This window comes from Aphelocoma coerulescens, chromosome 28 (assembly GCF_041296385.1).
Source record: "Aphelocoma coerulescens isolate FSJ_1873_10779 chromosome 28, UR_Acoe_1.0, whole genome shotgun sequence".
NCBI classification, from domain to species: domain Eukaryota; kingdom Metazoa; phylum Chordata; class Aves; order Passeriformes; family Corvidae; genus Aphelocoma; species Aphelocoma coerulescens.
This window is the reverse complement of record NC_091041.1, coordinates 3,144,788-3,169,256: the sequence shown is the minus strand read 5'-3', so window position 1 is coordinate 3,169,256 and position 24,469 is coordinate 3,144,788. Positions and strand designations below refer to the sequence as shown.

Here is a 24,469-nt window from a genome sequence, read left to right as displayed (position 1 = left end):
GACGGGGGGGAGGAAGGAACGTGCGGAAGGGCGGGCGGGGGCCTCGGGAGGGGACCAGCCCCGCCCCGCTGCCGCCCTCCCCCCCCCCGGCTGCTTTTCCCGGGGGATTCTCCCCACCCCGCATCCCAGCGGCTGCGGACAGCTCGAGGATCCCGAGGTTTGGGAGCATCCCGGGGGCTTTGGAGCATCCCGGGGGTTTTGGAGCATCCTGGGGGTCTCGAAGCACCCCGGAGGATTTGGAGCATCCCGGGGGGTTTGGAGCATCCCGGGGGTTTTGGAGCATCCCGGAGGTCTCGGATCATGTCAGGGGCTCAGAACATCCCGGGAGCTTGAGCATCCTGAAGGCCTTGGAGCATCCCAGGGCTTTTTGAGCGTCCTGGGGCTCTGGAGCATCCAAGGAGACTTCAGAGTACCGCAGGGGCTTTGGAACATTCCAGGGACAGGGTCATGGAGCATCCTGAGGCTTTGGGGGGCTTTGGAGCATCTTGGGATCCTCAGAGCATCCCGGGGCTTTGTAGTATCCTGGGGGCTTCAGAGCATCCTGGGGTGCTCAGACCCTGAGCCCTGTGGGAGACCCTCGGAGCATCCCAGGGCCCTCTGAGCACCCCAAGTTCCTGGGAGCACCCCGGACTCCCGGGAATGCCCCGGACTCCTGGGAACACCGCTCCAGCTCATGTGTGGCCCTGAGGAGCAGCCCAAGCTCCTTGGACCCTCCAAGATCCTGAGAGACCCCCAAACTCCTGGGAGCCCCTGGAGCCCTTTGGAGCATCCGGAGCTCTCTGGAGCACTCCAGGGAGTGCCTGAGCTGGCCCAGCTCCCAGCTCCCACTGACAGCACCCACTGATGGGGTGGTGCCCCCCATTCCTGCTCCACCAGCCCCCAGGAAGGACCTGGAAGGTGCAGGAAGGAGTTTCCTAAACCCCAGAGTTTCCAAAGCCGCTGTTTTTCATTACAATAAAACCAGACACCTCCCCCTTGCACTCTGCAGTGCAAGGACTCCTGAAAAACTGTGATTAACAGGAAAAATCACCCCAAGGACTGCAGGGGCTGGAAAAGCCCATCATGGGAGGGAGTGCAACCACAATTTCCAGCATGGGGCTGTGAGGAACTTGCAATTCCATGGGGAACTTCCCATCCCAGTGGGGTCCTGTCCTCTGTTAACCCCACCCTGGAGGACACAGGGTCCCCTGAATGCCGCTGGAGCCCCAAATCTAAGGTGGGGAGGTCTGTATGACACAGCGGCAGCTCCAGTGGGGGCTTGGGAGGGAGGAAGAGGAGGGCTGGGGTGTGAGGGTGAAGCTGGGCTCTGTGCGATCAGGGAGGGAGAGGAGGGCTGGGTGTGGGATCAGGGAGGAAGAGGAGGGCTGGGTGTGGGATCAGGCCGGGCTCTGTGGGATCAGGGAGGAAGAGGAGGGCTGGGTGTGGGATCAGGCCGGGCTCTGTGGATCAGGGAGGAAGAGGAGGGCTGGCTGTGGGATCAGGCCGGGCTCTGTGGGATCAGGGAAGGAGGAAGAGGAGGGCTGGCTGTGGGATCAGGCCGGGCTCTGTGGGATCAGGGAAGGAGGAAGAGGAGGGCTGGCTGTGGGATCAGGCCGGGCTCTGTGGGATCAGGCCGGGCTCTGTGGGATCAGGGAAGGAGGAAGAGGAGGGCTGGCTGTGGGATCAGGCCGGGCTCTGTGGGATCAGGCTGTCGTCACTTCCTCCGGCGCAGGGCCTGGCGGGGGGAGCGGGGGAAGCCGGACATGAGCCGGACATTCCGGCCTTGTTCTTCCCTCTCCCTGCTGGAAACCTCCCGGAGCAGCCCCGGGTGGGCCTCAGCCCCCACGCAGCACCCCCAGCCCCAGCTGTCCCGCTGCCCCGGGGCTTTGGGATGTCCCTGGAGCCGGGCCAGCCGAGGATCGCGGGTGCCACCCCACGCATCGATCCTGGCCCCTCATGGATGAGACCCCCGGCCCCCGCCAGCTGCAGGGCCCAGCACCCCTCTAACACGGCCAGGAAAAGCTGTGACAGCTCCGTGGGCTTTGTCTGAGAGATCCTTGGAGTTTTCCTGGGAGAAATCAGGGAGTGGTGACAGCACCCTGCTCCTGTTCTGCCTCGCCGCTGCCCCGGCTGTGCTGAGCCATCCAGAGCCGCAGCGGGATGTGGAGATGCCTGAGCCGGATCCCTGGGACAGCTGGTTTGTGTATTCAGCGTTTTCTGGAGGGTTCATTGTGGGGGGAACTCTGCTCTGTGTCTGCCCTGTCACAGCTCTTGTCACACAGCGACAGTGGGAGCTGGCGCCAGGGTGAAATACAACCCCCAAACTCAATATTTGAGTCAAGATTGCTGAGTCTGGTTATTTCCCATAATTATTAACAACGAATCTCTTCATACCACGGGGCAGTTTCAGTCCCAGGGTACGAACAAGCAGCAAAGAGCCCGTCCTTGCTGCAGGGGTGCCCCCAGCTAAAGGGGATCCAGCGCTTGGCACCGGCACAGTCCGGGGGCCTCCTGAGGAAGCGCTCGCTCCACGCCAGCGTTGGTGGAAAAACTTCGTGGAGCCACCACTGGCGCCTTGGGCACAGCGTCTGGAGGTGGGGTGGGAGGATGGTGACCCTCTCCTGTCCTCCATCTCAGATCTTCTGCACGTAATTCCCAGGGAAAAGCCCTTCCTTGCCGTGCAGCCGGCCTTTCCACCAGCCGGAGGCATCTGGGAAGGGGATAAAAAGTCAGGTGTGGTGCCAGCACAGCGAGGAGAGGAGCTGGGCAGGGCAGGAGCCTGGTACCTTCCATCAGGATGTCAATGACGTCCCCAACGTTGAAGCTGAGCTCATCCACGTCCTGTCCAATGTACTGGTAGAGCGCCTGGCACCGCGGCCCCTCCACCTTGGGCTGGGGCTTGGGGCGCCGGGCAGGGGGCGGCCGCTGGCTCACGCTGCGCCGGCGCTGCATCCTGAGGGGTGGGAGGGATGGAGTCCTCACCGGGAGGGCAGGAGGGCAGGGGATGTGCTGCTCATCCTGCCCACCCTCCTGCCCCACACCCATGGGGTGCCCTGTGCCTGCAGGTGGGTGCTCCCAGTTCAAGGACTGGGACTACTGGGGCAGGATGAGCTGCCCATCCCACTGCCCCACACCCATAGGATGCTCTGTGCCTGCAGGTGGGTGCTCCCAGTGCAGGGACTGGGAGAACTGGGATGCACAAGAGCCTGAGAGATGTGTCCTGCAGCAAAGCCAGACTGCCCCACTCTGGTTCCCTCCTCAGAGGGGAAAGCATCTCCCGGTGCTGGCGGCAGTGGGAGAGGAGGGATGGGGCAGGGAGAGGGACGTGGGACAGGACCTACCCAGCCACCCCCTGGTCAGGCACGTTCAGGAAGTCCATGTTGTGCTCAGACGGGGGCCGTGCCCTGGGCTGGTGGCCGGCGCTGCGGGCAGGAAGAGCCGCGGCCGGGGGACCCCGCGTCTGCTTCTGGGGCATCTTGTAGGTGTCCCTCTGGGCCCGGCCATCGCTGTGGGGGAACTGGGGACCCCCGTTCCTGCAGGCTCCTGGAACACCCCATCCCGGGGGGGCATTAGAGGGGGGCCATGCACGGCCTGCACCCCCAGGAATCCCCCACCCTGGTACCCCCTCCTCACCTCTGGGTGCTGGTGGGGCACTTCGGGAGGGTGCTGGACACCTGCTGCCACCTCTGCCCTGCGCTGCCCCCTTCCTTGTGGGCTCTGGGGGGACACGAGCCCCCCGTTAGGTGACAGTCCTCAGAGCCAGCTGTAGGGGCTGTCCCCCCATTTGTACCCTGTTCCCCAAAGCTCCCCGTGCTGCCCCATCCCCGGAGCAGAAATGGCTCCTTCCTGGGTGAGACACAAACCCCACAGGGTACACCCAGCCCACCCTGATGCTCCCAGCACTCCTGCGTCCCCCTTCTGCCACCCCCCAGTGCCCTGGCACTCACTGGCATTCCTGGGGAGCCCATCCCCGATGCTGACCGTAAGGGTTTTGCCTCCAGCTTTGAGGGCGGCCACGTCGCCCTGTCCTCTGACGAAGGTGACGTTGCGGGTGCCACCGCCACCCCAGCCCTCCTTCTTCACCCGAAACTGTAGTCTGGGGGAGACAGAAGCCGTGAGGCTGCGGTGACAGGACCCTGTCCTGCTTTGTCCCCTCTCCTGGCCCCCATCCTTACGTGTCCTTGAAGGAGAGGGGCAGCTTGGAGCGGGTGAGCTCCTCGAAGCGCTTGCACAGGAGGCTGATCAGCTCCGTCTTGAAGATGGACTCCAAGAAATTGTCGGCACCGTTCTCGTGGAGGATGAAGAAGTCATCCTGCCTGGTGCTGGGGGACATGGGAGTGTCAGTGGGGGGCAGGGCTGGTGCCAGCTGGGCTGGGGAGGAGTTGGGGACCCCACTGGGCTTGGGTCCACCACAAGGAAATTTGGAGACGATTTAGCTGGAAAACTGGATGCCTGACATCCAAAGCCCCATCTGCAAAGCACCCCGTGGGGAGCCTCCTCCTCAGGGCTGGATGCCCCTGTGGATGAGGGACTGGGGAGCACCAGGCCATGGAGAGGCTGCTGGAGGTGAGAGGGGACGCCCAGCCGTGAAGAGCCCACGGGGAGGGACACACCTCAGCGAGACGCCGCTCACCGCCTGCAGCTCCACCTTCTTCTTGAGCACCTCCTTGATCTGCCCCTTCTCAGGCCCCTTCTTCACCTTCTCCCGCCCGATCAGGTAGAAGTACTTGGGGGTGAGGATGAAATCCCGCTTGATGGGCTGGGAAAGGGCAGGAGAAGGGGGTGAGGGGGGGTTTTCTGGGGGGCACAAGCCCCACACACACATCCCACCCGAGGGAAGCCAGCAGGAGCTGCAGCTTGGCCGGTCCCCAGTCCCAGGGGTGTCCGTGTACCTTGAACCTCCGGTCGTATTTGGTGATGGAGTCGGCGAAGTCGATGCGCTCCCGCTTGGCCAGGAACTGGCGCAGCTCCGGCCGCTCCTCCATGCCCAGGTAATCGCCCACGAAATTCCTGTTGATGCTGTTCCTGCGCCGCTCTTTGAAGTTGTAGAGGATGCTGGCGGCTGGAGGGACCCCGAAGAGGGGCAGGTCGGACAGGGGTCTGTGCAGGTGGCTCAGAGCCCCCCGAACCAGCCATGGTTCGTGGCAGCAAGGAGTGGGGCTTGTTTTATGCCATGGGAGGAATCCCAGCTGCTTGAGCTTGGCTGGCTTTGAAACCCATTAACTGCCTTCAGAAAGCCTCCTGCTGTGGGAAGGAGGGATGGACCCAGCTGCTTTCTGGGTTTTCCTCCTTGATTTTTCGCTGCTCGCTTGGGAAAATCCATTATGGGGTCAGGCAGGGACCAGTAGCTTGTCCCGTCCTTCTGCCAACACTGACTCTCAGATACTCCCTTCCATCCCTGTGCAGGCCGTGAAATGCAGAGTGAGACAGCACAAGGATCTGATTCTGTCCTATGGCCCCTCCCAGAGCTGGAAATAAGAGCAGGGAATCTGCGCTCTCCTTTCAGAGTGGGAAAAGACTCCCAACATCTCATGGGCCGGCTCCTCCATCACCCAGTCACCATTAGTGCCATGATCAGGAGCCAGGCTGCTGCTCTGACAGCTGGGCTGTCCCACTGAAAGGCACCCTAGAAGGGCTCTGGGGTGTCCCTGTCCCTGTCTTTGCCCGGCCTTACCCTCCTCTCTCATCTGCTCGTATTTGCGGATGGCGATGTGCCGGCGCCAGGCCTTCTGGATCACCCGGGCGAAGCCGTCGAATTTCCTCTCCCTCATCTCCTCGAGGAGGAAGAGCTGGCAGGGACAGGCAGTGCTGAGCCAGGACACCCCAAACCCTCCCCAGTGATGCCCAGCCACGGGCAGTGTCCCCAGAGGGGTCAGGGCCACCCACCGACTCGGGGTTCTTGACGAACACCTTGCTCCGGCCCATCTGGTACTGGTCTGGGTCCATGTTGACCGAGCGCAGAAGGTGCTGCACCCCTTGGCGCTCGTCCCCGCGCCACGACGGCCACGTCTCGGGGGTGAGGATGGCGTAGCTGTGGAGAGAAACCAGGGTCACAGAATCCCACAATAGTTTGGGTTGGGAGGGATCTTAAAGCCCATCTTGTTCCAAGCCCCTGCCATGGGCAGGGACACCTCCCACTGTCCCAGGCTGCTCCAAGCCCCAATGTCCAGCCTGGCCTTGGGCACTGCCAGGGATCCAGGGGCAGCCACAGCTGCTCTGGGAATTCCATTCCAGGGCCTCCTCACCCTCCCAGGGAACAATTCCTGCCCAATCTCCCATCCAGCCCTGCCCTCTGGCACTGGGAAGCCATTCCCTGTGTCCTGTCCCTCCATGCCTTGTCCCCAGTCCCTCTGCAGCTCTCCTGGAGCCCCTTTAGGGTCTGGAAAGGGCTCTGAGGTCTCCCTGGAGCCTTCTCCTCTCTGGGTTGAATGCCCCCAACTCTCTTAATCTGTGAAGCTGTGCCAGGGCCTTGCCACCCTCACAGGGAGGAATTTCCCTCTAATGAGGTGCTGTGGGTCACGGCTGGGCTGTGGGATCTGCCAGCCCCATCCCAGCAGCCGCTCACCGTTGCAGGAACTTGTGGAAGAGGCGGCGGTAGGCGAACCCTGCCCGGCGCACCCGGATGTTCTCCTTCAGCCCCAGGTACTCGACCTGGTGCTTCACCCTGTGGAGCAGGGAGGGACAATGTGGGACAACAGGGCATGAGGGGACCTAAAGATGCACCTAAAGAGGGCAATGTGTCCCCACAAGCTCCGTGTGCTCCGCTGGGTCTGAACAGCTTGGAGGGACCAGCCCAGGGCTGCAGTTTTTGGAGGAAAGCTGGTCCTGGCCACATCTCCATGCCCAGGGTGGCATTCCCTGGGCTCTGTGGGCTCCTGGTTACCTGCTCTCCTCCCAGTCCCGTGGTTTCTTGGTCTCGTTGGGTTTGATGCAGCGGATGTAGTGTGGGGTGCACTTCATGAGTGTGTTCACCAGGTCGTTGGCCTGTTTCTGGTGCAAATATCGAGCTCTGTAGCATCAAAGGGGATGGTGGAAGCACAGTCCCTGCCACCACCCCAGAGGAGCTGCTGCTCTGCAGCCCATGGGACACACCTTGATTTTGGAGCCTGCGGTGGTCGGTCTTCCCTTTTTGTCAGAATCAAGTTTTTCTGGGAAAAGCATCCGGATGAAACCGCTGGAAGGGAGGTGACAGTCCCCAGGTGAGAGCTGCCAGGGTCCCCAGGCTCAGCACGGCCTGAGCTGAGGCCAGCTCCAGCTCTGCCTTCTGCTGCTGGGAAATCCTGGACTGTGGGACTGAGTCCCTCCTCCCTGACCACCCACCAGAGCTGGTGGATGATCCCACTGGTGGATGATCCCACTGGTGCATGATCCCACTCTGCCCAGCCCTGGGATACCCCTGATGCCCATCGAGCGATACAGGATGCGATGCGAAGCTGTGATGCCCACAAAGGCAGGACCAGCTCTTAAGGTCTGGATGTTGAGGACTCTGCCCTGTGCCCCAGCCCTTTCGGGGTGCCCCAGGACCCCAGCACTGCCAGACTCACTATTCACTGCTCTGCATGAGCTCGATCAGGTCGGTGAACAGCACATCCCGGTTGCGCTCGCAGAAGCCGTTCACATCATAGGACACCTGATGGGACAGGAGGGGACCTCAGCTGTGGTTGGTGGGGCTGTGGGGCACAGGGTGTGGGGTTTGGGGTGCCCTGCCTACCTTGCCAGCGTAGTGGTGGATGACAAAGCCTGAGTTCCAGCTGTTGAAGTGCTCGTGGGTGCCCACAGCCGCCTGCAGCTTCTGCAGCAGGGTCTGGTCGGCGCCCTCGCCCGTGGCGTGCATGGTGGCACACACGTCATCCAGGACACTCATGATCCCGGGAGGGTTCTGGGACAGGGACAGGGAAGCCATGGGTGTGGCAGGGCCCAATCCTGCACCTGGACACTGCTGCTTCCTGCTGAGCCACAGCTTAGAGCTGGTGCTCTCTCACGGGTGCTGGAAGTGTCCAAGGCCGGGCTGGATGGCGCTTGGAGCAGCCTGGGATAATGGAAGGTGTCCCTGCCCATGGCAGGGGTGGCACTGGGTGGGCTTGAAGGTTCCTGCTAACCCAAACCAGTCTGGGATTCTCTGCTCCCTGGCAGGACTGGTTTCAGCACCCACCCAGCCCCCTGTCCCTGGGTGCCTCTGCTCCCCAAAAAGCCTCCCCAGCAGAGGGGACCCCACTCACCAGCTTATTCTCTATCAGGTCACACACCACCTTGTTGTTGAAGTACTGGATCTGTGTCCACTTGATCCCCTCCTGCACATACTCCTCCTGGGGAAGCACAGGGACAGCTGGGTGGGCCCCGAGCCCCTGGGATGTGCTGCAGACCCCCTGCTCCAGTGGTGCCGGGGAGGAGGGGGCTGCAGGAATTGGGCTGCGGGAATTGGGGTGCTGGCACAGCCCCACAGTCCCCAACCCAGCCCCCCTGTACCTGCTCTGCCTTCAGAGTGAGCTCGATGAAGATCTGCTGCAGCTTCTCGTTCACAAAGTTAATGCAGAATTGCTCAAAGCCGTTTTTCTGCATGAGAGATGGAAGAGAAAATGGTGCTGAGTTGTCTTCTGCTCCTCTGGCTCATCGGGGGGACCCCAACTACCAGTGCTTGGGTGCTACTCCAGGAACCCTTCTTGTGGCCACCTGATCCAGGTGCTGTCCTTGCTGTGGGAGCAGGGCAGGACATTCCCAGCTGGGCTCCTACAGCACAGCCACACACACCTGGAATATCTCGAAGCCGTAGATGTCCAGCACCCCGATGCTGTACTCCTCGTATGGCTTCTGCATCGCCCGGTTGATGGACTGTGGGGACAGAGGGGATGGTGTGGGTGCAGGGCGGTGGGATTGGCTGGGTCCTGGAGCAGGGGGTGACCATCCCCTCTCAGGCCCACGCACCTCCACGAGGAAGTCGAAGACGCGGGCGTAGAGCCCCTTGGCCAGCGCGTCGCGGGTGTAGGCCGCCTGCTCCACGTTGAGGGTGACGGTGATGGACTCGGAGCGGCCGCCCCACTTGCTGTCCATTTTCCTGCTGGTGACCTTCTCGTTGAGGCGCTCCTGGTCGACCCCCAGCAGGTAGGCAGGGAAGGCCAGGGCTGGGCAGAGCGGGGGTGGTCAGGGCTGTGTCCTCCCCACCCGGCTTCAGCCACGGTTGAAGCCCTCAGCCCCATCCAAGTGTGAAGGACAGCAGTGGGACAATGACTGGGGACATGGGATGGGTCCTTCCTCTCCCAAAGTGACACCTGCCATCTGTTCCCCGGCTAATTAAGTTCTGGCTGAGCCAGTTGCTCGCTGCCTCAGTTTCCCCATGTCTAACGTGGGGAAGGTGCTGCTGCTGCCTCCCTCCTCCACCAGGGGATTTGTGACACAGCCACAGAATCAAAGGATGAACTAGGTTGGAAAAGACCTTTGAGATCATCAAGTCCAGCCTATGACCTTAACGCCTCCTCATCAACTAAACCACGGCACTGAGTGCCATGCCCAGTCCTTTTTTAAACACATCCAGGGACGGTGACTCCACCACCTCCCCGGGCAGACAATTCCACTGCCAGTTTGCAACTGATTCCGGAGGGTCCCTGTGACCATCCCCAGCTGTCCCCTGGAGCCGCTTGGCTACTCACAGTCAGCGTTCTCCACCCGGGCGTAGTTGCCCTCCTCCCGGAAGCTGATGTTGCCCAGGTGCAGGATCCCTGCCACGATCTGCAGCACCAGCTGCTGGTCCTCGCCGCGGATGCCGATGACCTGCATGGCGTTCTGGGGGTGCAGGGACCCCGTGAGCCCCCGCCCGGCCCCAGAGCCTTTGGGGACTCCCCTCCCTCCCGGGCACTCACCATGGTCTCATGGAAGTCGCTGCGGTCATCTGTGCCCTCCACCTGGTAGGTGTCTGTCTGGTTCAGGTAGAAGTAATAATCCGGGCTCATGATGCCCAAATTCTGCCGCTGCTCTTGGGACGCCCCTTGGATGAGCTGGGAGGGGACAGGGGGCTGTGGTCACCCAGCTCCTGGCCTCCCCCTGCAGCCCGGTGGCTTCAGGCCACCCCCATACCTGATAGTAGATGTGGAAATTCCTCTCGCACTCGTTCTGGCTCACCACTCGCGACTTCTCCAGCAGGAAGTTGGAGATCTTGCCCCCGTCGGGTTCTCCACCCCGGCTGAACTGGATCTCGAAGTATTTTCCCTGCTCCGGCACAGATCCTGCTCAGAGCTGTGGCCCTGGCTGGGGGGATTCCTCATTCCTCATTCTCCTCAACCCCTTCCCCACTGCATTTTTTGGGATGCTGGGATTTGCAATCCCTGGCTGAAGACTTTATGGTTCATGTGGAGACCTCATCGCTCTCTCAACTGCCCCAAAGGAGGTTGGAGCCAGGTGGGGTCAGTCTCTTCTCCCAGCTGATAGGCAACAGGACAAGAGGAAACAGCCTCACGTTGCCCCAGGGGAGATTTAGATTGGATATGAAGAAAAAATCCTTCACTGAAAGCGTGGTCAGGCACTGGAACAGATTGTGGTGGAGTCACCATCCCTGCAGGGATTTAAAAGCCCTGTGGATGTGGCACTTGGGGACATGGCCCAGTGGTGGCCTTGGCAGTGTTGGACTCGATCTCAAAGGTCAACTTTCCAACCCAGCTGGGTCAGTGACTGTGCTGCAGCGCTGACCCCCTGCACCTGCCTGCGATTTCCCTGGCACTTACAAAGCGGCTGGAGTTGTTGTTCCGGACAGTTTTGGCATTTCCAAAGGCCTCCAGCAGCGGGTTAGACTGCAGGATGATGTCCTTCACGTGCTGGGGACAGAGCAGGGGAGGGCTGAGCACAGCTGGGTCCCCCTCCAGGCCTGGGGACAGATCTGGGGCTTTGCGTGTCCCCAGGCCTGGAGTGGCCACAGTGCCACCATCAGCTGTGGGGATTATGGGCTGGCGTGCTGGGGATCAGTTGGGAGGTGACATGATGAGTGGCAGGGGGGACAACAGACCTACCTGGACCTTCTCCCCACCCCCAGACACTTTGGAGATGTAGCCCATGATGTATTTTGCTGCCACCGTTTTCCCGGCTCCGCTTTCTCCGCTGTGCAAACGCCAAAGCAGAGGAGATGTGAAATGCCCCCACCAGAGCCACCCGTCCTGGGGGTTTTGGGGTGGGTCCTGGAGCAGGACCAGAGGGTGACAGCGAGTTGTGGGGACTGTGGCCACCCCCCTTGGATGGGGCTGCCCAGGGGTATCGCTGTGAGCAAAGCGTGGCTCGGTGAGCTGCTCCAGGCAACACTGAATTTCTCGTCACCGGATTTAGAAGGGGAGGAGGGAAACTCGGGAGCCTCAGAGGGAAGTGTCGGGCCTTGCCCCACATCCTGACCATCCCCCTTGCAACACTGCCCCGGAGAGCTGCATTGCACAAGGCTCTGGCCCTGCCTGGGACCCCCCCGGTCACAGCCTTGCCTGGTGGCCCAGGGGGTCCCTCCAGACACCCCAGAGCCCAGGAGCCACCACTCTTCAGCTACATCTTAGCTGGGAAACCCCTGAGCTGGGGGAGAACGGGTGGTGGGGACAGATGTCCCCAGGGGCAGTGACACCCCAGCTGTGGCCCGGTGTCCCCCAGTACCTGATGATGACACACTGGTTCTCCCCGTCGATCAGCATGTTCCGGTACATGTTGTCAGTCAGGGCGTAGATGTGGGGGGGATTTTCATACTGGGCCTAACCGGGGGACAGGGACAATGGGGCTGAGCACAGAGCAGCCCCCAGTTCCCCTCCCCAAACCCCTTAACTGCCCACAGGGGAATCAGCCTCCTCATACTGACCCTAAACAAGGCACAGGGACAGCGGGGCTGAGCACAGAGCAGCCCCCAGCTCCCCAAATCCCCCTCACTCTGCCCATGTGACAGTCAGCCTCTTCCCACAAACATCGACTCATCAGCAGCATGTCTGGGGTTTCCTAACCCTCCCCTCCTCCTTGGGAAGCTCGCTGGGGCTGAGCTGCATTTTACCATGTTTGGGTTGCTTTAGTGTGCATTTCTGAGCTGAATTTCCCGGGAATGTGGATTTGCTGCTGGGTGTCTCGTTAGGAGCACTGACCCCTGCAGCAGCCACGGGGCTGTGGAGGATGGGGACCCTCAGGGGACGCTCCTGGGGGTTTTGCACGGAATTAACCCCGAATTGCCCCCGGCAGCCTCACCGCGCCCTGGTACAGCTCGATCTCCCGGTCGGTGAAATACGGCATCTGCTTGAAGGGGTTCACGGAGATCAGCACGGGCCCGATGTAGGTCTGGGCAGCAAGTCAAGGGCCGTGTGTCCCGTCCCATGTCCCCTCTTCCCACTGCCCAATCCCACCCCGCAGGCAGGAAGGTGGGTATGGGGTCCCTGCCACGTCCTGGCAGCTGCACCAGGAATGCCACGAGGGATTCCAGCTCGGCACAGGCAGAGCTGCTCTGCTGCCGTGGCTTGGGGCACTCCCAGCGCGTCTTCGGCCCTGGAGTATCCCCTGGGGTGTGATGGCTGCAGGAGCATCCCCTCAACTCCCTGGTCTGGCTGAGGATTGGCTCCAAAAGCTTCTCCAGCATCCCGCAGCCTCCTGGAATTCACCCTCTGCTCACGCTCCTTTTGCAGCAGGAGCCCATCCTGGTTTTATATCCAGGGAAACTGAGGCACGAAGAGGAGAGGAGCTGCAGCTCCTGCCTTTCCCTGCCCAGCAGCCACTCTGCTGCCTTCCCGGCAGCATCCCCGAGTCACTCCGTGCGGGCAGAGGCACGGAAAAGCAGGGAATTGCACCTGGAATTGGTGCGGCAGCGGGATGGGGATGAGCCCCCAGCACGGTGAGGAGATGGAGGTTGGGGATGGAGCAGGTGGGGTCATCCCAAGCCTTTGATATCCTATTTGTGTCCCAGCTGGCAGTGGGACAGTGGGGCAGGGGACGAGCAGCCGAAGGGCAGGAAGAGGGAGCTTTTCTGCGAAATGCAGAAGCTTTGGATGTTGAGTCACGGCTGGACAGAGCCCTGCGTGCAGCAGCACAGAAAAAAAAGGAAGAGAGAGGCTGCGTGGGGTATTTTCCCCCTCAAACAACAACAACAACAACCAAAACTAAAAAGAACCCCAAAAAAAGCCAACTCCAAACCAAGCCCCAAACGCGTGCAAAGCCCCAGGGCTGTGGCGGGAGGTGGCTGAGTCACAGCATCGCCTTGTAAGGACAGAATCACATCTTCAGGGGAAATGCAGCGGCGTGGGCAGGAGCCTCAGCCCGGGCTGAGCCCTCCCCGTGCCCTGCTGTGCCCCTCAGGGCTCTGCTCCTTGTCCCCAGCAGGGACAGCCACCCCCGCACTGGGGAGCAGCGAGCTGGGATGGTACCGGGGCCACGTCCCCAGGGGGGTGTGGGGTGAGCAAGGCTTGGGGACACGTTCCAGTCCTCCTCCAGAGCTGTGGCACCCGGCAGTGCCAGCTCAGGGATGGCAGCAGGGAGCTGGAGCAGCTCCGTGTCCCCGGGCTGGGTGATGGTGTCCCCCGTGTCCTGGCACCGCTGGGGACGAGGGGTGGCACCTCCGCCTCGTGCCTGCGGGGATGCTCCCGCTCCACCCGGGGCTTGCCTGGATTTGTGGGGGGTGCAGAGCAGCCAGGACATGCTGTGGGCATCGCTGGGGGTGGGTGACAGCAACAGGGGACGATGGTCACTGCTGCCACCGGGGAGACTGCTGCCACCCCCGTCACAGGCAGGGGGTTCCCGGTGTGCAGGGACAGAGGGACACTGCGGGTGAGGGGCTTTGCTCGGGGCTCTGTGGCTGCAAAGGAAGGACCAAAGTGGGTCCTGGGGCATGGTAGGACAGGGGGTTTGGGTGCTGTGTCTCTGCCAAGTGCAGCTCAGCTCGGGAATGGCGACATTCCCCCAGCCCATCCCAATCCCATCCCAGCAGGACACCGCAAGCGCTGGGGCAGCTCCAGTTTGCCGCGCCCCAACAAAGCCTAGGAGTCCATCCCTGCCGCTCCCTGTGCCTGTCCCCACTGCCTGGGCAAGGATACAAAGATGAAATCGTCCATGAAACGCTTCTTGAGGTTCTCCACGATGGCCTCCTCGGAGATCTTGGACAGCAGCACCATGTCGTCCACGCCGCTCTGCTTGACATTGTGGCTCTGCCAGTGGAAGCGCTCCTTGCTGCCCTGGGGGCACAGGGACACAGCGACTGTGCCGGGGCCGCCTCCTGCCACCAGGGCCACCTCCTGCCACCAGGGCCACCTCCTGCCACCAGGGCTGGCTCTGACCCCCGGAGCTGCCGGCAGCTGGGACCGGTCCCCGGCTCAGCTGTCACTCCAAACCGGGCACCTCGCGGTGCAAACGGAGGGGTTTGACCACCCTGGGAACTCTCAAAGCTGGAAATTCAGTGCTCTGGGGCTTGTCCCAACCCTCTGGATCGCTCCTCACCTCCGGGCAGCCGGAGAGGAGCAGACAGGAGCTGCCCCAGCCCCCCTCACCCGGGTTAATGAAGGATAAAGAAGCAGTTGATGGAGAGATTGTGAGCCAGAACAACGCAGGGGAAGGGTGGTGGTGGCATCCTCGGCACCCCCACATCCTCCTTGCACCACTGTGCCCCTGTCCCCCTTGGCTCTGCCCAGGGAGATGCCAGCACCCTCTGCCCAGCTGTCCCCAACTCGCCCAGCTCTGTCCCCCGGGGGCTGTGGGGCAGCAGCAGAACTGGCCTGGGATTTCAGCCCTTGTGGGGTAAACAGAGCCCTGGGCTGGGAGGGGGGGATTTCATCATGCAAAAGCCACCCAAAGGCCTCCCCTCATCCTCAATGTCTCCAGAAACAAGCTGGGCACAGCTGTGGTGCCCATGTGGCCCCCGGCACGGTGCCCAGGAGGGGATGCCCCATCTAGACTGGTCTGTGGCTCCTCTGTCTCCATCCCCACGGTTCCTCTTTCACCCCCCTTGCTCCTGTCACCGATTTCACTTCTCCCCCATCAGCCCTGGCCTCTTACTCTTTCCAGTTCCCTTTTCTTCTTCTCTTCCCCTTTTGCTTGAATTTCCTGCAGGCTCTCAAGATTTCAGGATTCTGAATCCTGACACCTTTGGAGGCTCCTGGCAGCCCCTGATTTTTGCTGGGTGCCCCCAGCCCCCCACCACCACCCTGGGGTGTTTGTCACAAGCTGGCTCCATCACGTGCTGCTCCCCTGTCCATCTCCCTCCTCCCTGGGCTCTGCAACCCCAAACACCCCCTGTGCCCCCTCTCCAAACCCCAAATGCAAGTCAAGCCCCCACAGCTGCTGAAGGGGCTTCTGGCTGTGTTGTCCCACCGGCTTCTCTTGGGGTGCACAGAGCTGGGTCAGCTCAGGGGGCTCAGGGGGTCCAGGGCTGCCCACACAGCCTGACACCACCCAGGGAGCTTCTCCTCTTCTTCCTGGTTGTTTATGGGCCTTTTTCTTGCCTTCATCTTAATATCCCCCAGAAAATCCATCTGGAAAAACACCGGCAGGCTCAGCCGTCCTCTCCAGGTCACCGTGGTGTCACCCAGGGAGCTGCCAGAGACCCCAGGAGCTTCCCAGCTTCACTCCAGCCTGGTCCAAACCCTGGGCTTCGGGAGAGTGAGCCCATGGGCAGACAAACACCTCTGTGCCCTGTCCCCATCACCCCAAACTCTGGGCTGCTGATCGAGGCCACGTTAAGGCAGATAGGATTTCCTGCACTGAGAGCTCAAAGGTTTTGAGCTGACACCCAGAGATTGTCCTTCAGCCCCACGACTGCTCAGAGCTGTCAGTGCTGTTTTCACCTCCTCTTCCCCTGGGCCAGCTCAGGGGCTTTCCTGGCCCTGCTGGGGCACCTGGTGCAGCCCAGCTGTGAGGAAAACACCGCCTCACGGTACATGAAGGGTTTGTCCTGGCTGTCTGCAGAGCTCTGGGGGTTCCTGCCCCGTTTCTGGGAGCACTGAGCGTGCCTGGCCTCCCTGAGCGTGCCACGGGGGGTTTGCAGGGCCAAGGCTCACTGAACTGGGTAAAATCAGGATGTAGAGGAATTAGAATCCCTTAAACCCTGGTACTACCCGAGCTCGGTGCCCAGGGAGCCCCCATGGGATGGGGCTGCAGGTGACACCCCAGCGGGGAGTGGGGGCACAGATTAATATGCTTCCAGAGGTTTGGGGCAGCAGTTTCTCAGTCCCCTCCTCTGTTCAGCCCCAGGCCAAAGCTGCCCAGGGAAGGAGGCCTGGACCAAGCCATTCCACCCTCATGCCAAGCAGGGAGAAGCTTTTGTCCCCCCTCCACCTTCCAGGTGCTCTGTGCAGCCCCTGTGCATGAGGGACTTTGCTCCAGAGGTGACAGGTGACACATGAGGAGCCCCTCAGCACCCCCAGCTGTGGGATGGGCACTGTCACCACCCCTGTGCCCAGGGCCAGGATGCTCCTGGGCAGGGAGGGGAGCAGCCCTGCGGCAACACTTGCAAAACATCATGTTTTTCTTCAAAGCTGAGGTCAAACCACAAAGGAACCCTGCAAGCCTCGAGCAAGGAGCGGATGCAGCCCAAGGTGGCACCTTTTGAGTTGAGATAGGCTGAGCCCAGAAGCAGCAACACCTTAAAACCACCAGAAAGCCTTGAGAGGAGGAGCAGCAGCAGGTTTGTCACATCAGTGTCACAGCCAGGCACGGGCAGGGGTTGGGGATGGGGGCTGGCCCTGGGGCTGGGCCCTGGCAGGGGTCTGGATCGTGGCTGCAGAGTCCCTTGGTCATTCAGGAAGCCACAGAACAACTGCAGGTGGCGAGGAGGGGACAGTGGAAGCGTCTTTGGTGACAGCATCTGAGCAGCCTCTCAGAGGTGACAGCCACAAGCGTGGGTGGCAGAAGGTTTCAGCCTGGCCACTGTCCCCTGTCCCCTTCCTGTCTGGGTGCAAATAGCTGGGGACAGCATCACCCCCAGGCACGCGGGGAGCAGAGCTCTGAGCTGCAAGGACACAGCTGTGGCAGCCCCTTACCCCAAGTCTGAGCATCTTCCTAATTCTGAGAGCTTTCATCTTCCTCTTCTGCCTCCAGATCAGCTTCCAGAAGTGGCTGCTGCCCTCCCAGCAGCCCCACATCCTCCCTGCAGCCCCTGGCCCTGCAAAGTCTGACCATGGGGACCAGCACCCAGGGGGTCCCTCCTGGCCTGGGGCTGCCACCCCCACCCCACACTCTGCCCCACCAGCACCACCAGTGCTGAGACCAGAAGCACCAGTGAGGACACAAAGCTGTCCCGTGAGTGCCACAGCAGTGACAGCAAAATCCAAACCTCTCTGTGCCAGCACTGTCCCCTGGCAGTCCCCATCCTGTCCTGGGGGACAGCAGCCCCCAGCCGCCCACACCCACCCCCGGCTGCTCCTCACCCCGGTGCCTCCCCAGCCCCTGTCCCCCTCTCCAGCAGGGACATGGGGCAGGCCCCTGGCACCTCCCAAAGCAGCGAGGGACCGCGCTGGGAGCAGGGCAGGGCAGGGCTGGGGCAGCCCTGAGGTGGCAGAGCAGGAGGTGACACCCCGGGGTGCCCGAGGGGAGCAGGGTGGGGTCCCCAGGAGGGCCCCACTCGCACTCACCATGATGTCCCCGTGTCCCTCCCCGGCCCGGGGCGCTCGGGGCTGCTGTCACCGCCGGCCCGGGGCCATCCCAGAGCGATGCTTTTTTGCCTTTCTGCTGATTGTGACGAATTATTTTCCCTCCCCTCACTTCCTCATTCTGCACGTTTGTGGGGGTGGCGAGGACAACGGTGCCTTTGCTACCGGGGGACTTCGGGGTGGCCCTGCCCTGGGTGTCACCGAGCTGGGGAGGGAGCGGCTGCTGGACAGAGCCCGGCAGGGATGCTCAGAGCCTCGGTGAGACCTTTCCCCTCACCCTGCGGTGACAGCTGGATGTCACCTGTCCAGGGGTGGTCGGTCAGAGCTGGGGGGTGGCTTTAGGAGCAGGATGCTTTTGGTTGCTGCTTTTGTTTGTTTGTTTTTAATAAAAGAGGCCCCTCTTGAGGTGCAGGGAAAAGCAGAGTTCTGGGCCACCATGTCCCCACTGTCCCCTGCAGAGTCACAGAATGGTTTGGGTGGGAAGGGACCTTAAAGCCCATCCAGTGCCACCCCTGCCATGGGCAGGGACACCTCCCACTGTCCCAGGCTGCTCCAAGCCCCAATGTCCAGCCTGGCCTTGGGCACTGCCAGGGATCCAGGGGCAGCCCCAGCTGCTCTGGGCACCCTGTGCCAGGGCCTGCCCACCCTGCCAGGGAACAATTCCTGCCCAATCTCCCATCCAGCCCTGCCCTCTGGCACTGGGAAGCCATTCCCTGGGTCCTGTCCCTCCATGCCTTGTCCCCAGTCCCTCTGCAGCTCTCCTGGAGCCCCTTTAGGTCCTGCAAGGGGCTCTGAGCTCTCCCTGGAGCCTTCTCCTCTCCAGCTGAGCACCCCCAGCTCTCCCAGCCTGGCTCCAGAGCAGAGGGGCTCCAGCCCTTGGGGCAGCTCCGTGGCCTCCTCTGGAGTGGCTCCAGCAGCTCCACGTGCTCCTGATGTTGTTCCCCAGGGCTGGGGCAGCTCTGCAGGTGGGGTCTCAGCTGAGCAGGCCGAAGGGCAGAATCCCCCCTCCCCTGCTGGCCCAGCATTACCAACACAGGGCTCTCTGTGCCATGGGGTGCCAAGGGAGAAAGTGTTCCCACATATCCTGGAGCAGCTCTGGGTGCATCCCCACCTTTCCAACCTGCTCCGGCCCCCAGGGAGAACCCTCCCCTGCTTCCAAACCCCTCCTTTGGTGTGAATTGTGGTGCTGTGAGTGCCCAGGCCAAACCCCGGGCTCGAGGAACACGACTGGGAGCAGAAGCTGTGCCCGGGATCGTAGCTACTCCTTTATTATAATTCATGCCTTACGTCGCTCCTCCTCAGAGTTAGTATGTTAAACATTGGCCAGTAGATTATATATCGATACAAAAACGATGAAAACACCCCCTCCCCTCACCCAGAAACGTCAGAACGGAGCGTGGCACCAGGAAGGAAGAGAAATGAGGTTTGCTGAGCACCAGAGAAGCTGCGATCGGCTGGAGGAGCAGGTGGACACAAAAATACAGCTGGGAGGGAACACACGGGGGCTCTGCTCTGGGGGAAGGGGGCTGTCCCCTCCCTGCACCGTAGGGATGGCCCCAAGGGAATGAAACATGGCTTTGGACAAAGGTTTCCCATCGCTGTGATGTGGAAAGGCCTGAAAATAATCGTAGTAATAACAATTATAATGCTAACAAAAAGCACATGCTTTGGAGAGTTGAAGTCAGATCTCCTCCATGGGCTGCCCGTGGAGAGATTGGCCCGGGTTTGGCCACGAGGTGACCTGAAGGAATTTCAAGCCTGCTCTTTTTCCCATCACTGGAGGCCTCCTGCGGGCAGAGGAGTGGGTGGCACTGGGACTGGCACCTCAAGGCTACAGCCACACATGGCCAGGCTGCCTTCGGAGGCAAAGCACCTTTTGGAGGCAAAGCACCTTTGGAAGTCAAGCACCTTTGGAAGCGAGGCCGCAGCAGAGGCTGAGGTGATGTCTGGGCAGGGCCCTGCCGTGCCAGGCCCTGGGGACACCGTGACAGGAGCGATCCTGTCCTGCATCCTCCTCGCTCTGCTCCCTGAGCCTGGCGCAGCCCCGCAGCCCCGAGCACGCCTCTGCCCCCAGCTCAGCTCGTGCTTCGAGGGATACAAACTGGTCCTAGAAGTGACAAAGGCGTTAAGGACAAACAGGGCAACACCCCAATCCAAGTCGGTCGCCACGAGAGTTTGGAGAACCCCCTCTCCCAGTTAAACTGGGGTCACCGCTCTGCTCACGGCGTGACCTGCTCCCTGTCCCCTGCTGCCAGTCCCGAGGCGACAGGGCACAAACCAAGGGGACAAAACCCCTGCTCCAACCCCACTCCCCACAGCGGCTCCTCTTCATCCAGCGCCACGCCACGAGGCACCTGAGCCCTCCTCCCTGTCTCCCCTGGGATCCCGAGGGAAGGGCAGCAGCCCCGGGGGTGCTCGAGCCCCCGTGGTGGTGCCCAGAGGACACGGAGCGGGATGAGGCAGGAGCGGGGCGAGCGGTGCCGCTTCCCTCGGTGGCTCTCGGCCGCTACTAATAAATAACAACGTCAGAATTTCAAGTAAAGTCCCTGCTCTGCCCAGCTCCCCCCTCTCCCAGCACTCATCCAGCTGGGGCTGCAGTGGTTTAACTGGGAACCTGCCATGGTGAAGCTCGGGGGCCACGGGGGTCTGTGGGGGGCGGGTTTGGGGGACGCCGGCTCCCGCTGGAAGCGCGAGCGGAGTCTGCGTGAGAGCCAGGGGAGATTCCCAGGGCGGAGAGGGAGGGCACGGCTCGGCGGCCCTCTGGCAGAGCTTTGGCCTTCCAGTTTTGCCACGGGGGTCCCACTGTGTCCCGCCGTGTCCTAGTGCCCCTGGCAGGTTTTACAGCACATCTGTCGGAAGTAGGTCCGGCTGCAGAACTTGAACTTGAGGACGAGCGGGCAGTAGGCCACCTTGTTCACATCCTTGCACTCTGAGGGGACACAGAGAGGGGGAGCAGGGTCACAGCCAGGCTGAGGGCATCCTGGGAGGGTTTTGCCAGGAAGCTGAAAGATGCAGCTGTGATGAAGATGCTGCTGAGGACCTCACTAATGAACACCTCTCTGTGCCAAGGTGCAGTTCCTGCGTTTCTTGGGGTTGTGGCACACCAGGCTGGCCTGGGACCAGAGGGGATCAGGGCCACAGGGTGGCCACATTTTCAACAGAGTGATTTGGGTTGGAAGGGGCCTTAAATCTCATCCATTTCCACCCTCTGCACAGGCTGGGAGTGCAGAGATCCATCCTTGAGGCAGGGAATGCCTGGAGAGGGGATGGGCACAAGGCCAGGGTGGGAATGTTCCCGCTCCCACTGGGTGTCCAGGCAGAGAAATCCCGGAATTACGGAATGGTTTGCGTGGGAAGGGACCTTAAAGAACATCTCATCCACCCCTGCCGTGGGCAGGGACACCTCCCACCATCCCAGGTTGCTCCAAGCCCTGTCCAACCTGGCCTCGGACACTTCCAGGGATGGGTTCTCCCCACCCTAGAGCCCAACCCGTGTTGTGCTGGTTCTGCTGTCCCTGTCCCCAGAGCTGGCAGTGCCCCCGTGTCCCCTCCCCAGAGACCCCTCACCTTCAGGGTTGTCTGTAGGCCCTGACTCGCACTTGGTCTCGCACTGCTGCATTCCAGGGGGCTGCAGAGCCTCCACGCAGTCCATGGACGGCTGCCCGGTGTGAGCCAGGCACTGGACGGATCTTCTCTGCTGGCCAAGGCCACACTGGGCTGAGCACTGTGGGGACACACAGAGGAAGCTGCCATGGCCACCACGGCTTTAGGAATGTGACAGGAGTGGGCACAGATGGGCGTTAGGGGGTGCAAAGGGTGCTGGAGGTTCCTTCCCTGCCCAGCCGGGACTCCCTGGCACGAGCGAGTGCTGTGGCCCTGCATCCCAACAAAGCTTGGTTTGATTCTCCAGGGCCCGGGGAGGATCCCTCCATCCAACCCTAAATCCCTGGCTTTTCCCAGGCCTCCCACACCCCGATGTCACCCTGTGGCTCGAGGGGTGTTGGAGGGCAGGGAGGACTGTCAGGGTCACCCCACTGGGCTCTGGGAGGGACCAGCAGTGGCCTTGCTTGTCAGTAGGGCCAGCCCAGCTCTGCAGCCACTGCCCTGCCGACCCCCAGATACCCAAGGGGACCCCTCAATGACTTCTGTGGGGTCCTGCCAGGCCCGGGACACCCCCAGGGTCAGCTCTACCCTTGGGCCACCATCACAAATGAGGCAAAAAGGGGGCAAAGAACACTGCCATGGGGTCCTGCTGTCCCCTGAACAGTTGTGGTGGCCACACAAGGTTCTGCTGGCCGGTAAAAGCCTTCGGCACCGCAGGACTTGAAGGGCTGGGAGGCTTCTCCTGCAATGCCCCCGTGGGGAGGGCTGTCCCTACCTCTCCCCACTCGCCGGTGACCCAGCGGGGTGGGGGGCAGCGCCGCAGGTTGCACCTCATGCTGGTGGGGGGCTTGGTGGCCTCGTGGCACTGGGAGGTGGGCAGGGTCACGCTGTGGTCGCCGCTCTTGCACAGGACGATGCGGTGGCGGAAGCCGGGCCCGCAGCTCGGGGTGCACTGCAGGGACAGGAGACACGGTCAGGGCAGCTGGAAAGGAGGGGACAGAGGCAGCTCTGGCTCCCCCCGTGCTGCTCCCACCTCTCCTGGCTCCTGAGCTACAACATCCCCCACTCTGGGCTCTCTGTGGCCATCACTGGTGACTGGCACTGCCCTCCCACGGAGCAGCGCCCTCAGAGAGGTGAGGACGATGTCAATCACAGAATCAGAATATCCTGAGCTGGAAGGGACCCTCAGGGATCATCAGTGCAGCCCCTGGTCCTGCACAGACACCCCAACAACCCCACCCTGGGCATCCCTGAGAGCGCTGTCCAAACGCTCCTGCAGCTCTGGCAGCCTCGGGGCCGGGACCATTCCCTGGGGAGCCTGGGCAGTGCCCAGCAGCCTCGGGGGGAAGAACCTTTCCCTGAGCTCCATGCCCAGCCCTGACCCAGCTCCAGCCGTTCCCTGGGCTCCTGTCCCTGTCCCAGAGCAGAGCTCAGCCCCTGCCCCTCCGCCTCCCCTCGGGAGCAGCTGCAGCCCCCAGGAGCCTCCCCTCAGTCTCCTCTGCTCCAGCTGAACGAGCCAAGTGCCCTCAGCCGCTCCTCAGACCCTTCCCCAGCTCTGTGTCCCTCCTTTGGCACTCACCTCCGACCAATCCAGGGCCACCCACTCAGGAGGACACGTTTGGTTGTTGCAGGGCTCCAACATCTTTGGCCGTGGCTGGGTGCAGGAGGCATCATCCAGGGTTTTCTCCTCGCTGGCAGAGATCTTCCTCTTGCAGAAGACGCTGCGGGTCCGGACGCCCTCGTTGCAGCTCCGGCTGCACTCGGACCAGTTCCCAATGGTCCAGCTGGAGATGGGCCAACAGCAGAGCTTGGAGGGGCACGCTGGGCTGGGCTCATCCCCACACTCCTGCACACAGCCCTGCTCCTACTCAGCCACAGCCTCCCAGGCAGCTCTGGCTGAACCACAGAGTTCCTCTACAGCTGCCCTTCCCCTCCAGGAGAGGAGCCAGGGAGGGGCTGGGACAACTCCTGAGGGATTCACTGAATAAGGGACAGAATAAGAGGAGAAACCCCAACCCCATTCCCCAGCAGAGCTGCTCCAGCCAGGCAGTGCCACCCCTGGCTGCCATTCCCAAGGAATTTCACCCTCTCCCACCCTGGCTTTCCCCCCTGCAGGTGCCCCAGGTACTCACGCTGGGGGACAGGGCTCGGTGTTGCAGGGCCTCTGCCGCTCGGGCACTTTGGTGTCAGTGCTGCAGAAATGGTTGGGGACAGTGGAGCCATCAGAGAGTTTCCTGCACACCACAGACTGGATCTGGCTGCCTGCCCAGGGAGAAGAGGGAAGGGGGAAAGGGAGGAGGAGGCTGAGGCTGGAGCAGGGCCAGGCTGTGGGTGCTGGCCCCACAGCTCTGCTCCCGTGGGGTGACGTGACACAGCAGCCACTTGTCCCTGCACATCGAGCCTGAACTTATTTCTCCTTTCATAACCAAGGGCTCCTCTGGCATCTCCAGGAAAAATGGATGGTGTGGAATGATGGGGTCAGTGTGTGGATGTGGCACTCTGGGTGACAAGGTGGGCATCGGGCACAGGTTGCACTCGATGGCCCTGCAGGGCTTTTCCAACCTCCATGATCCCGGGATGCTAAAGCTCACCAGCCAGGGCAGGACACAGCAGAGGACGGAGGATCACAGCATTCCAAGGATCTCATGCTCCAACGAACCTGTTCTAACCTTGGCCTTGTGAAACTTCCTGGGCAGCACTTGGGGAGTAACAGGAACAAGGAGGGGGGACAACACTTGATCGATGCCTAGCATATGAGACCAGGCCTGAGCTTTAAACAGGGAACATTTTTGAGCCACTCTATTCTCTTCTGAACACCAGCTCAGCCCCTCCCAGCCAGGCTCTCCAAAGTCCTGAGACATGGCCCAAACCTCTGTGTCAATCCCTGTGGGAACCAGGCCAAGGGTTCAGGGAAGCACCAGGGGTGTTTCAGTTCCCAGACCATCGATGTGGGGCCAGATCTGTTGTGATTAGCCAAATCCTTACTCCATCCCTGGCAGTGTCCAAGGCCAGGCTGGATGGGGCTGGGAGCACCCTGGGATAGCGGAAGTGTCCCTGCCCATGGCAGGGGGTGGCACTGGATGGGCTTTGAGGTCCCTCCTAACCTAAAGACATTCTATGATTCCATGCATTGCACAGGTAACTGGGTTTAAAAGGGCCTGGAGAGGGACAGGACCCAGGGAATGGCTTCCCAGTGCCAGAGGGCAGGGCTGGATGGGATATTGGGCAGGAATTGTTCCCTGGGAGGGTGGGCAGGCCCTGGCACAGGTGCCCAGAGCAGCTGGGGCTGCCCCTGGATCCCTGGCAGTGTCCAAGGCCAGGCT

The 24,469-nt window shown here is 61.8% G+C and overlaps 2 protein-coding genes across 7 annotated transcripts in view; both read right to left on the bottom strand.

Moving 5' to 3' along the window:
- Positions 1 to 1,722: 1,722 nt before the first annotated feature.
- Positions 1,723 to 17,600, bottom strand: MYO1F (myosin IF). 3 transcript variants are annotated; one of them, XM_068996923.1, is made up of 28 exons: positions 17,526 to 17,600; positions 13,998 to 14,135; positions 12,166 to 12,255; positions 11,593 to 11,687; positions 10,974 to 11,061; positions 10,692 to 10,781; positions 10,048 to 10,179; positions 9,834 to 9,968; positions 9,624 to 9,756; positions 8,902 to 9,098; positions 8,728 to 8,808; positions 8,446 to 8,532; positions 8,199 to 8,285; positions 7,691 to 7,858; positions 7,524 to 7,609; positions 7,072 to 7,153; positions 6,863 to 6,969; positions 6,545 to 6,643; positions 5,866 to 6,010; positions 5,654 to 5,768; positions 4,872 to 5,041; positions 4,593 to 4,738; positions 4,155 to 4,301; positions 3,927 to 4,075; positions 3,613 to 3,696; positions 3,321 to 3,522; positions 2,766 to 2,932; positions 1,723 to 2,689 (listed from the first exon to the last, which is right to left on the bottom strand). In XM_068996923.1, the coding sequence occupies exons 1-28, from the start codon at positions 17,526 to 17,528 to the stop codon at positions 2,613 to 2,615; spliced, it is 3,300 nt and encodes a 1,099-aa protein (XP_068853024.1). In that variant the 5' UTR covers positions 17,529 to 17,600; the 3' UTR covers positions 1,723 to 2,612. The 3 variants fall into 3 exon arrangements, with proteins under 3 accessions (XP_068853024.1, XP_068853025.1, XP_068853026.1); XM_068996924.1 differs by lacking the exon at positions 3,613 to 3,696; XM_068996925.1 differs by lacking the exon at positions 1,723 to 2,689 and having other exon boundaries at positions 2,844 to 2,932; positions 3,961 to 4,075.
- Positions 17,601 to 18,667: 1,067 nt separating this feature from the next.
- Positions 18,668 to 24,469, bottom strand: part of ADAMTS10 (ADAM metallopeptidase with thrombospondin type 1 motif 10) — a 67,429-nt gene continuing 61,627 nt past the window's right edge. For all 4 annotated transcript variants that reach the window (XM_068997062.1, XM_068997063.1, XM_068997060.1 and 1 more), the window contains 5 exons: positions 23,279 to 23,408; positions 22,726 to 22,930; positions 21,922 to 22,098; positions 21,111 to 21,267; positions 18,668 to 20,472 (listed from right to left, as the gene is read on the bottom strand). In XM_068997062.1, coding sequence (XP_068853163.1) covers positions 20,363 to 20,472; positions 21,111 to 21,267; positions 21,922 to 22,098; positions 22,726 to 22,930; positions 23,279 to 23,408 — 779 coding nt within the window. In that variant the 3' untranslated portion in view covers positions 18,668 to 20,362. The remainder of the gene's footprint in view (positions 20,473 to 21,110; positions 21,268 to 21,921; positions 22,099 to 22,725; positions 22,931 to 23,278; positions 23,409 to 24,469) is intronic.

Coding starts and splice junctions, on each gene's coding strand:
- MYO1F (XM_068996923.1), bottom strand. Junction 6,970..7,071: donor CCGCAGGCTCCAAAATCAAG/GTGTGTCCCATG, acceptor TATTTGCACCAG/AAACAGGCCAACGACCTGGT. Junction 2,690..2,765: donor CATTGACATCCTGATGGAAG/GTACCAGGCTCC, acceptor TCCCCTTCCCAG/ATGCCTCCGGCTGGTGGAAA.